Source organism: Argiope bruennichi, chromosome 6 (assembly GCF_947563725.1).
Source record: "Argiope bruennichi chromosome 6, qqArgBrue1.1, whole genome shotgun sequence".
Taxonomy (NCBI): domain Eukaryota; kingdom Metazoa; phylum Arthropoda; class Arachnida; order Araneae; family Araneidae; genus Argiope; species Argiope bruennichi.
Genome location: NC_079156.1, coordinates 136,700,915 through 136,713,940, shown reverse-complemented (window position 1 = coordinate 136,713,940; position 13,026 = coordinate 136,700,915). Strand labels below are relative to the sequence as shown.

Sequence of the window (13,026 nt, the reverse complement as noted above, 5' to 3'; positions counted from 1 at the left end):
AAGAGTGAATGAGATCTGCCACTACGCAGGCTCTGCCGAAGAAATCTGCATTCTTTATGAAGCAAGATTCTACATTTCCTCCAAATATTGAAAACATTAAAAGGAATGCTTTTAGATTTTTGATGAATTTCTATATCGCATATAAAATTGAATAAACTGGTGATTGCACACGTTATGGGTATTAAAATTCCGCAGTGTCTCTGTCCCAGCTTATATTTGCGAAACACACTTCAGCAGCAAAGGCTTTCACTATCCGGATATAATTGATGATTCGTAAATTTCAAAAATAAGCCCATTCGCTTTATCGTAACTTCACGCAATTTCCAATCGAAATTACAAAACTATAAGCTAAGAAAATAAACTTTTTCGAAAAAGATTTATGCTACACTATTTGAATGTCATATTTTGATTGCATTACTAAAGTTGCATTTACTAAATTACTAAGTTGCATCACTAAGTTACTAAATTACCTTTTATTCACTCAAATGTAATGAATTGCGAAACTTTTCATCACAATTTTGTTAAATCCTAAAAAAATCATCTCTACTTAAAAAAATATTTTGTTTTCTCTATCTTTTTGGACGAAAATATGCGAAATTCTCCCAATAAACTTGGTATATACTTCGATTATCGATATCCATTGATACAAAAATATTTTTAAAAATTCAGAAATTCATCAAATTTAAAATAAATAAAACATGAACCGGCACAGAAAATGCTAAATCTTGAAATTATATAAATAATAACATTTGACTGAAATGTGAGATACTACCATGGCTTCAGGTAACGCTGAAGCTTACGGTTATCTTATGCTCAAAAACATTACAAATGTTTATATAAAAACTCCATTCCTTCCATTCAAACAAAAAAATAAATAATTTACATTCTAAATATCTTACGTTATTTTTTTTTAAAGTGTCTGCATGATTATTACAATGTTAAAACATCTTTACTTCTCAAATTATCCCTTTGTGAACCGGTAGTGAATACAATTTTCTCTGCACACTTTTATTCTTGAAAATGGTGACAGTAAGCAGTTTTACGGTTTGCTACCACCTGCTTGTAACCACAAAAAATAACTGAAAAGACTTTTACCAAGTACTGTGACCTTGACATTTGAACTAACTTTTGTAGAAAGAAAAAAATGATCACCTGCTAGCTTTTTTTCCCTCCTGTGTTTATCCACCTATAATTGACAATATTTATATATTTTTTTGTGGTTAATATAACCTAAATCGATGGTTAGCAGAATCTGAAGTACTTTTTACAGTAAATAAAGTCACTAATTATCGAAAATCTGATCTGATTAGTCTAAAATTATGAAACTTTTGATTATCCAGAAATGATGATATTCAAAATTTCATATATTTCTTCTTCTTCTTCTTTTTTTTTTTTTTTTAAAGTTGGAATGTCAGGAATATTTCTCTGAATATGATTCCTTAGGACCGAAGGATTGTATAAAATTTAGATTTCGTAATTTTTCAGAAATATATTTATTAATTGAAATAAAATAAACTATTATTTTTTAATTCCATTTGAAAATAAAACCAAAAATTGAATTTTATAATGAATTAGAGTAATTTTTATTGAATATTGCTTAAATTATAAAAAAATATTCAACAGTATGTAAAAGACTTCATTGCAGCCCAGTTCTATTTTCCGTTCTCATATTTAAAATCACATGTCAGGTTTCAGCAATAAAATTTTTTGTATTAATTGAAGTTTAATCCTTTCTACTTTAATATAAAATTCAAATTTTATGTGAGCTGACATAAAAGCGATACACATAGTTCAATGAACACAATGGTGTAAGGTTTCTATAATAGTATTATTTATATGATTATCAAAATGTGAAGCGTAAAATTATTTTGCTGAAAAAGCTATTAACAATATGCCGTATGAATTCTTTTGTTTGATGCCAGTAAGACTTCTTCCGTGGGCAGTTTTTCAAGGTTTTCAGGATATCGCAATTTTTATGTTCATAAAATAAATATTAAAAAAAATAATAATTAATAGCAATTAATTAAAACAAATTCAAAAAATTCAAAAAATAAATAAAAATTCGCGTGAGTTTCGTGTGCAGTAAATACAGAAGAAAAAGAAGCACCAACAGAATGAAGAAGAAAAAAATAAGAGAAAATGGAAAGGAGACTCGGAAGACTTTATTTTTTTAAATATGATGGATGCATTTAGAACAAAAATATTTAGTGCGAGGATATTAGCGTTTAGAAAAAGAGCACTAGTAATAGTACTGGATAATTTAGAATAGCACTCATGGAAAATTTATATTAAAAGAATATTTTGTAAAAATTGTTAATAGCACTCATGAAAAATTTATATTAAAAGAATATTTTGTAAAAATTGTTAATAGCACGCATATCAATTTTGATGCGTTCACTAGTGACAATAATAAATAACTGAGATAAAGTTATTTCTCAGACAAACATCTTATGCAGGTAATGCACACACATTCCAATCCATCTTAATTAGGTGCTACTCTTTCGGTTAAATATTCATACTGGGACAATATCGTTGCAATACCTCAATGAAGTCATTAAAAAAAGGAGCTTTTCTTCGTGGATGCCAAAATAAATGAGCTCATACATCATTATGTCTCAAATCAACAATGCGTTTCCGTATACGTTTTATCTTATAAGCAATTGCATAAATTATTACTATAAAAATATCAAAAAAAAAAATTTTTTTTTTTTGAATACAAATACAATTTTTACCACAAAAATTCTAACATAATTCTACAAAATAACTGTTTGCGCTTTCTTTGTACAAATCCATTATAACATAGCTTTTATTTTAATTTGCCAATATTTCCTAACGATACGTAGAACAAATGATTATGCAGTCAAATTTTAAAAGGAAATAGGATTTAAACCTTGACTAAAAGGGCAACAATCAAAATGAAGGCACGTTAAAAAATGTTGTTATTGATTTTATAGTAATTCTCAGAAAATGTAGGTGAAAGGCAACTTTTCGAGAAAATCCACTTTATTACAGTACCTTCAGCCTTCATGGCGCTTGCAATAAAATCGAAAAGCTTTAATCAGTAGATATCACAACATTGATAATAACTTATGAAATCTTTAAAAGATTTTATTTACTCATAAAATGATACTCAGCATGCGAGGATGAAGAATGATCTCCTCCCCACTATAAACGGATCGGTTCGTCCTGGAGCATTTGGTATCGGAGTTGGTTCAGAAAATCCACGTCGAGCTCCGTGATAATCTGGACATCGCATCTGCCGTGGTCTTTGAGGCTTTTTACGTGGTTCAAGAGGACTGTTATCGCCCGAGTGTAAGTCCCATTGCATTCGACAACTAAAGGGGTGACCAAGGACTTCCGAATGCATTCAGGATAGAGGGTTGCAGCCACGGCTGACAAGTCACAATCCGTGCAAAATGTCCGGCTTCTGGACTTAGCCAGCTCTTTCATTATGCCGGTGATTCTCTTGTAAAAAGAGCCTTTCGCTGTAGCAACTTGAACCAGGCGATCGTAAGTGGCCTGTTGGAAAAACGAAAATTAAAAACCAATAAAATCTACTTAGGAATGCGATCTCCTGCATGCTAATTCTTCATTCCGAAATTCGGTTTGAATTAGATTCAGTTTAACTGATATCTCTTAGAATATACTTTTTTCAAAGAGGCAAGCGTTCTTCTACAATTGTTGAGTCATAGTAATTATTTAAACAAAATGAGAAGAAATAATTTTAAAAAATTAGGTGGGAGATTTCATTACTTAATAATGTACAACATATTAATTGCAAGGTCCAAGGGCTCATATTAAATTAGCTGATAAATACCCTAAATAATTCAGGTCCACATCCGAATGACACGTAGCTCACTGTTATGTATCGTTCTAAGCTTTTATTAAAGTGCAGACGCATAATGGTACTATGCCAAATGTTGACACCGATTACATGAAATTTTTAAGTATAACAAAATTTCAGTGAGGAAAGTCAGAAAAATATCCAACCCCTAAAAAAACTCAGTTTACATTTGGTTGGCATGAGTAAGATAACATACATAAAACAAAAAAAAAGGCAAAAAAAAACCCCTATTTTTTTACAGAACATTTTTGTAGTAATATATGGTAGGTAAACCTTGTGTATTTCATAAGGTCATCATCATATATTATCATATTCGGCAATATAATGTACATCAAAAAAGCAATCCCGATCCTCCCAGCAATTTGAGATTTATTTCAGCAACAGTTTCAGTTTCTAAGTAGTCAAATGCCTCGTCAGAAAGAAAAAGAACCAAGACAAAATAGTTGATATATTTCCAAAATAAAATGTAAGGCTTTATTAAAATACCAGATTTTTTTATAGTTTCCAGAATCCTATTTCATTTTAAATAGACATATACTCCCATGCTACACGCAAAACAAATGCATTACTTATTAATGCAAAATTTAACCAACAATATAAATCTTGGACAATCAGAAAAAATTAAAGGCAGTGTCTGTTGCATTGTTATGTCATTTATTTTACGATAAAACAAGTAATATATATATAAAAAAATGTCAGTTCCTTCTTAGGTCAACAAAATTTCTTTTTATTTTAGTTAGTCTTTATTAAATAATTACAATCAATATAAATATGTATACACATATGACAGAATTACAATATTAAGTGGCAAAATAGAGCTTGGTGACGGATTTGGCAACTTTGACGACCAAATAGAAATTACTGGACAAATTTAAATTATTAATGAATTAATATTTGCAAAAAAAAAAAAAACTGTATTGACGTCAAGTGTCGTCCACTAGAAGTTTAGAAAATGTATTTGAACTTGAGTGGATGAATAAAACGTATTTTATTAACTATTGAAAATTTGAACAAGATATATATATATATGGAGAGCGTGAACTAATAGTGGGAATTGAATAAAATTAGAGTGCAAAGGCTCTCTCTCCATTATTAAAGTGTTAATACTACCTGCACAGCTCCGACAATAAAGTATTTAAAAGGAAGAACGAAATATCACAGACATTTCTGAACTTCGGTCCAGTTATTCATTCAAGAGTTAGAGTTATTTATGCAAGATCCAGTTATTTATTACATTCGCATCATAAAGGGATCGGTTCATCCTGGAGTATCTGGTACCGCAGCTTTTGCAGGTAATCAGGATCGAACTCTGTGACTATGTGGACATCGCACCTGCCGTGGTCCTTGGGACTCTTCACATGGTTCAGGAGCACGGTGAGAGCACGAGTGTAAGTTCCGCCGCACTCGACTACTACGGGGGTGGCAAGGAAATTTCGCACGGATTCGGGATAAAGAGCTGCTGCGACGGCTGTCAAATCGCAATCCGTGCAAGAGGTCCGGCCCCTGGATTTAAATCTTTGTATGGTTGCCCCCGTGATACGAGAGTAGAAGCGACCCTTCGTGGTAGGGATGTGAGCCAGACGGTCGTAAGTAGTCTGTAGAAAAAAAAAAAAAAAAAGAGAGAGAGAGAGAGAGAGAAAAGTTTAGGAGAAAAAAAGAGGCGGCATCAAAAAAACATCCTTTAAGGAATCATTTCTATCATAAAGTGATTACTATTTAAAAGAAGCGAAAAAAAAAAAAGAATATTTGTTATTGAAGAAAATTTCTTATTTTCTGCTATAGAGTGCGACAGATTTTCAAATATATTTTGTCATAACAAGTTATAAATACAGCCACGTATAGGGTGAATCATTGTTTGATTAATTAAAAAAAAAGGGAAAATGTTCAAAAACTTGATTTTTATGAACATGCAGGTGAAAGAGTTCTGCCTCCCACACAGTTTCATCAGTTGTATATGCAAATGCCACCTTCCGATTCCGTTTATACACATTTCTAAAAATTCCAGCCAGGCGAAACATCATCATGTAAAAACATGATTTTTTTTAAAAGTTTTTTTGGTTCTTTGATATAATTAAACTATTGCATACGGCAAGTACTGAATCGTATCCATATTGGAAAAAAACCAACATCAAAATGTACTTTCGACACTTTTGATGTACCTTTAAGGTTATTTCATAAAGATAATTAAGTACTGAAAATTTATTAAATAATATCTAGACTTTCTATATATTAAAATACTTATGAAATGACTCAAGTGCTTGTTTTATTATACACAAAAGATATACTTACAAAGGACAAGTTGAATTCTAAACATGTCTCCCACGGCACCAGCTTCACGGGACACAAAGCTTCCCCCAACACAATATGAGCAGCTTCGGGATCGGAATGGAAGTTGAATTCCGCCGTCTCTGTCACGTTTCCGAGACCTGGAAAAAATGATGAGATGCAAACTGCTTTCTTTAATAAATTCAACGAGATTCCATTCGGAGTATGGAACAGAAACATAGTTAAGACGACAAAGAAAATGTCGTGTGCTTTACTCTTCATTCTCTGAAGCAATACGCTGCACAGAAATTCAGTAACGAAACTGAAATCATTGTATAGAAATATCGATAATCACATTGGAGCTTTTCATTTAAATATGGATAGATTTGTATTCTGGAAAAAGTAGATTGATATGCTATGTGGTATGAAACTGTTAAGCACAAAAAACTTCTACTGTGTTTTCATTATCAAAAAATATTAAATAAAGGGCGATTTTTTAAATTGTGTGAGTGTGTGTGGTGCTTGTTCATTTCGTGTGTGTTTCGTTCAAATATTAGTCTGTCGTAAAAGTATTCGTTGTTCAATGACAGGTTTGACGAAAAAATAAAAACCAAAATTTTTTCATCCTTTTCAGCCAATATTCAACAGTACAGCGCAAAAAAAAAAAAAAAAAAAAAAAAGGAAGCGGATAACTGATCCCGGAACTAGTCTTGTGGGGTCATCGCAAAGACAAAGTAGTAATTCATTCAAAATATAATAAAAGGGAGAGGTACAAACAAAATAGCACCTCGCACATCATTCATCGTCACCAAAGGAAAACTAAAATAGAGTTTTTACAAAATCTGCAAAGAAAAAGAAATTTTGCAATAATTTCATTAAAACGAAATGAACAAGGTTATATTCAACATTTCAATAATGCTATATTTAAAATCCACAAAACAATGCAAATGTAGAGGATTTTCATCTTTCAGCATTCTCATTTTTCTTTTTAATTGTGCAGTTTTTCTCTAATTGCCACACTGGCAGGTTTTGATACCTACTAAAAAGACACAGAATAGAGTGCCCTAGCATTTAAAGAAAGAAATCAAAGGCTTTGAACTCAACCAGTGCCTTATTCTACGAAAAACTGCTACAATGTTGGCTAAACAAGTACTGACACAATCGATGTAAAAGAACAGCAAGAGCATCTCACCTTTGTAATTGCCTCCCATAACGACCAGGGACTTGAGTCTCTTCGTGAACTGAGGATCTATCCTATGCGCAAGGGCAAGATTGGTCAGAGGTCCAATGGCTATCAGAGTGATCTCTCCTGGCTGCTCCTTGGTTAGCTGGATGAGGGCCATGGGCGCCGGAACGTCGGACTCGGGTAAGTCTCCGGTGGAAAATTCGTGGGCGAAGGTTCCCAGTCCATCGCCACCGTGGTACGCACTGTCTTTCCGGATGACTTTTGGTATCAGTGCGCAACCGCTGCCTCTATAGATGGGGATCTAAAATAAGAAACTCGATATCTAAATTCGGCCTGCTTATGCACAAGTCAAATTATTTCAAATAAGGAAATATTATAGGAAAGAATCAAAGAGAAAAGAAGAAAACCTACAATAAAACACCTAGCAAGAAATACAGTGTTTCGAAAGGTTTTGTTCACTATTTTATGTTATTCTGAGTTAATGAATCCCTTTTATCTATGAAATGGTTTTCAAAATATAATAAGCGACTGTTTTTTTTAATGAATTTGAAGGAGTCTGTTGGAGGTTGTACTGCCTAATCATTTCAAACACGAAAAGGATGCATTTATAGAGTTAAACGATTAGAGAATGCCAGTAGTCTACGGTGGATATTGAGACATGTCAAATAGGTCGGTAAAAGACCAAATACTTTTTTATATGCTTGTGCATTCACACTGTGATCGGTGTGTGAAGAAATACAGATAAATTTTAGCCACAAGTAGTCGAGAAGATACAACCAAAGAGGTCAGCATAGTATTTTATTTTGTTGCAATAATTGTATCTGATGAGATTGTATAATGTTAATTACATAATTTTTTGTAATTTTATTATTTGTACTATTTCTTTTCTCATTAAAAATTTACTATTCATTTGAGATCAATAGTTTATTTGCATGTGCTGTTATTAAAATTTTCTCCTACGTTGATCAACAATTGAGTTGAAATATTTGTTTGATAGGGAGTTGTACCTGACATTGATGAAATGGAGCTAGGAACTGATCATTTATGTGACTTAGAAGGTTTGGTAATTGAGTTTATTTTGGAACTAGAACTTTCTCCAGAATATGCTGGATGAAGTTCAGAGCAGTTTATACATTTAAACGCGTTAGCACCACAAACTTTTGTCTCATGACTAGTCATTGCGCATTTGACACATGTTGATTCGGACACTCTCATGTACAAGACGGAAATTTGCTTAATTACACTTGCTTGCGGAATTACATTTAAAAGCCTAAGAGGATTCGGCACATATTTGCGAGCACTGCAATGTATATAAAATTAGCTCAAACAAATTTAGATGCTTCTGGGGCTGTAAAAGTCAAAACAATATAGTATTATACGGTCATCACGTGTAATAATGGATATGTAGCACATACTTTATGACTGGTAAACTCTGCAACAGTTCCAGAATCAAGAACAGATTTCAAAGTTGAATTTAAATAGCACGACGTTAAAAGTTAAATAATGAGGCGAGGGTGTTATTTTAATTTGTCCAGTTAAATTTATTTGTTACGCTTTGCTGCATGAGAAGGATTTATTGTTTCGATTAGTAAATCACCATAATTAAATTTTTGGCCTTTTTTATTTCACCAGTTGCTCACATGATAGATTCATAAACCAGAAATTGAAAAACATAGTGAAATGTGTTAATGGCATGCGTGATGAACCAATCGTACTCTTTTGGCGAGTAAGAAGTGTCCTGCAAAATTAGAAGAAATCGGGCACCAGGAAGCCCAACAAGAGAAAGCACCAATCCGCTCTGGGCATTCCGAACCTAGGTCTGACCTTGGTGCTAGACAGGACCTATATGCTCAGGACCATTTCAGGGAATGCTGACCATCTTTAACGCTAAACCCCGAAAGTTGATACCTTGCAGCTTAGCCATTTAGGTGACTAAGCTATTTCTAGAATCTATAAAACGGAGACCAACTGTTCACCACCCATTTAATGGATCGTCATACATTGCCAAAACATGTAGTGTTTAGTTGTCTGTGAAGAGCACGAAGTAGACAGAACGGAGATAGCTTCTTCTACCGAGTTCCCTCGCCTACCGTCAAGGGATGGAAATTGACAGCTGAAAGCAAAAGGCGTGGAGGAGGAAAAAAAACTTAATTCGATGCACATGCATCGAATTACTGAATTTAATATTTAAATCAACGTTGAATTGAAAGCATTAAGTAATTTTAAATAAAAAAATCACTTGGAAATGAAGCTGGAGTTTGTCGCTCAACGCAATATAAAAAAGGGAAAGATAATTTCTGATTGAAGATCGGCTTTAATGGTCCTTGATTCAGTTGGTGAAACAAAACAAAAATAATATTGGATATAAAAGAAAAAGCTGCTGAACTTGGCGTTGAAATGACCTTCATCAGAGCTCATCAGAGATATACTGGAAATGGAAAAGTAGATACACTAGTTAATGATGTTTTAAATTTAGAAACCCAAGAAATATCTTTCCGTGAGTCCAAAATCCAACTCAGAAACGAGACTAAAAGGAACTAATAATGAAGGATTGGCAGGAGAAATGGAATAATTCCATCAAGGGGAGAACAACCTATCGTCATTTTAAAAGCGTTTCTGTTAACCGATTTGAGGTTGATTTTTATCTTAAACAAGTATACATTGGACATGGTGTATTTTTTATACATCAAAGCCATTTCTTTGACCGAAGTTTGACTTATCAGTGTGGCACATAAATCACGTGATCAAAGCCTGTGCACTATGGCAAGAACACAGACCCAGATGGCCAAGAAATGGGATGTCTCTTGAAGTCGAAGAAGTCATAAAAATTCCAGTCATTAAATCTTCTATTAAGGACAATTTGTCAAAGCTCTTATGTTTAGTTCTCTCCTAATATAAGAAGTTAACGTACAATAATTTAAACGTATTTAATTAATTTTCAATGTTTCACAATTTAATATGTAATGTAAAATATTCATTTTTCTTTTCAGGACTAATATGCGGTTTCTCAAGAGGGTCTTTTGTCTAATATCATCAAGTGTCGTTTGTTCCTTCGTACAAAGTGAGGTTGCTCTTCAGCGGCCTCATCAGATTTCCCACATGGCCTCTGGCTAGGTCGGGTTTTTGCTTGCATATTCTTTTTTATATATCATTTCTAAATGGAGCTTAATGGGTGAAATATTAAAGCGGAACACAAATCCGCACTATGCCTAGTAAAATATTCAAAAACTATTTGTTGAGGCGGATGTACAAAAACCGCTTCACATCTTATGAGAAAAGTAGGAATCTAATAACTTTTCGAAGTATAAATGTTAATTAAACATTCAAATAATGAAGAATTAACCAAAACCTGATCATTTTTTCCTAATAACTTCGAAACAAATTAAAAATATTTTGATATCATTTTGGAACTCAAAATTTTACCTTAACAACAATAATCTCATTTTTGTGCACTTCTTTGGTCAAATTTTTATTAATTATTCAAAATTTAATGAATAATTGAATAAACGTAGGTTATTTTGAAATGATTAATTTATAAATTCTATTGTTAAGAAAATTTCAACTAGTCTAAGTTTGTTTTTTTTTAATTATTTGTAATATTTTGTCAGCAATTTTACAAGAACAAGAAAGAAATAAACTGAATTTTTTTTAAATCAATAAATCTTTTTTTTTTCACATCTGGGAAGAAAATATGGCTTCAGTGTTCATATAAAATATAAGGGGAAAAAAATAAAAAAATAAAAATTGTTTGTACTTTTGTAAAATTCTTGAAGTTAAGTTAGTTTTGCTTTTTAAAAGGAAAGACAGAGGTACAAAAATGTATACTCAATATCTCTCGTCATCTACCGAAGCCTTCACATTTCGTTGTAAAAATGTCCTTCTTATTTGACATTTAATTCAACGAAAATGCGTCTCAATATATAGATACATAGTTCAATTCAGTTATATTAACGTCCAGTTTTAGAACAACGCTAGGGTTATTTTCGAACAGACCTCGTCATTTTGAATAGTGGTCAGATGACGAGGAGGACACCTGAACCGGCAGCACTCTCTCCTAACTACTGCATCACACTACAGCAGTGGAAGGACGTTTGACCCGACAGACCCGCTTACACGACGGTCCTTAGGTGGAATCGGGTCTCGAACCCAAAAACTCTTATTCCGAAGCCAAGACCTGACCATCAGACCACCGCGGCCTATACAGACACCTAACCGGTATTTCGCTAAAACGCATGTAAGAAATATGCTGCCTGGGAAATAGATCGGATATCCCCCCCCCGACCCGAAACTGCTATCAATCACAGTCCGAGGGAGTTTTCCAATGAATCATGGACTATCGAAGGTCAAAGTCATTTGTATTTATTTCATTTGTCATTTTAATGTTGTCCATCGCCCGAAAATTATGGATTGGATCATTAAAAAAAGGGATGATCATTATTTGCACTTTAGTTTGAAGTTTCTTCACCTTGATAAAAAGAATGAATACTCATAAAAAGTGAGCTGCGTAAAATAGAAATTCTTTTTCTGTAGCTAGATAGAAAAAAAATATTGAAACATTGAAAATGTGATGCGTGTAAGTAAGAATATTATGAACTGTTTTAATACTTTACATTACAAATTGGACCCTTTTCATTCAGCTTGTATCGTTGCTTTTTCATCCCCTTTCAAACGGAACTTTGCCATTTTTGTCTTATACAGACGATTCACTAATAAATAAATTTCTTCAGCAGAACACAAACACGACAACTTTTTTCAAATGTTCACTTTATTCAAACCATAAAGGTGGAGCCATTTTCGAGTTGAAGTTTCACGAATGCACACACATATAATGTGCCAAATGTATGGCATAAAGTATTCGATTTATATACCAAGCATTTACCGTCTAAACGAAATAGGCATCCCTCTAAAAAAGTTACGAAATGACTTACATATGTTTAGGATACACATATTTAAAAATACTGAAAACAAAGTGTTTCAAGGAATGCTGAAAAAATGGTAAGGGAAAAAAATCCATTCATTTAATAAGTACTCAAGAGCATAAAAATCAGACATGTTTGCTTCGAAAAGTGAATAAAAAAATCGCTTCAATATTGTTTGAACAGCCATTAGATCACAGAATCGTGATTTCAGACGTTCCATTTTTCCATTACATAAGGCACAGAGAATAAAGAGCGAATTTCAAAAACCAAATGCATCGCAGATGCATTTCCACATCAGACCGAAAGGTGGTACAAATTTATGTTCTGTAAAGAAAATAGAGAAAGAAAATTCTTTTCATTGACCAGGAGAAGAGCATCCACCCTCAGCTTCTCCTTCATTCCCACATACGAGGAAATTCTTACCGTACTGAAACAAATCCATTTTCTAATACCTCGTCACATTGTTGAAATGTACATTGATATTCCTTTAACTAATGCCGAAGAAAAGAAGTATTGGTTTCATTTTAATATTTTACGCACTTTTTCAACGCATTACAAAAAAAAAAAAAAAAAAAAAAAAAAACTAATACAGATCATTAAAAAAACATTTCGACGAAGCATAAAACCAAATTTAACACTAAACGGGATGATTCCGTGATGGGTCAAAAATGATTCCGTCGATAATCAGGTCCCAAACTTAGAGAGTTCCTCGGTGAGGCAAAATAATGACAACGATTTTTGTAGGATATTTCATGTTAAAATGAAAAACTAGGCTTCGATAACTGTATGTATATTTTCAAGACTAGAATTTA

At 32.8% G+C, this 13,026-nt stretch overlaps 1 protein-coding gene across 3 annotated transcripts in view; it reads right to left on the bottom strand.

The window, feature by feature from the left end:
- Positions 1 to 2,182: 2,182 nt before the first annotated feature.
- The window catches only part of LOC129972822 (nucleoside hydrolase-like), a 40,713-nt gene continuing 29,869 nt past the window's right edge, over positions 2,183 to 13,026 (bottom strand). Inside the window, exons 3-5 of one of the 3 annotated variants that reach the window (XM_056087102.1) lie at positions 7,302 to 7,596; positions 6,134 to 6,270; positions 2,183 to 3,519 (exon numbers count right to left, since the gene is read on the bottom strand). In XM_056087102.1, the coding sequence (XP_055943077.1) occupies positions 3,166 to 3,519; positions 6,134 to 6,270; positions 7,302 to 7,596 (786 nt within the window). In that variant the 3' untranslated portion in view covers positions 2,183 to 3,165. Of the gene's footprint in view, positions 3,520 to 4,492; positions 5,440 to 6,133; positions 6,271 to 7,301; positions 7,597 to 13,026 lie in introns of those variants that run through there. The other 2 variants (XM_056087104.1, XM_056087103.1) reach the window with 2 other exon arrangements.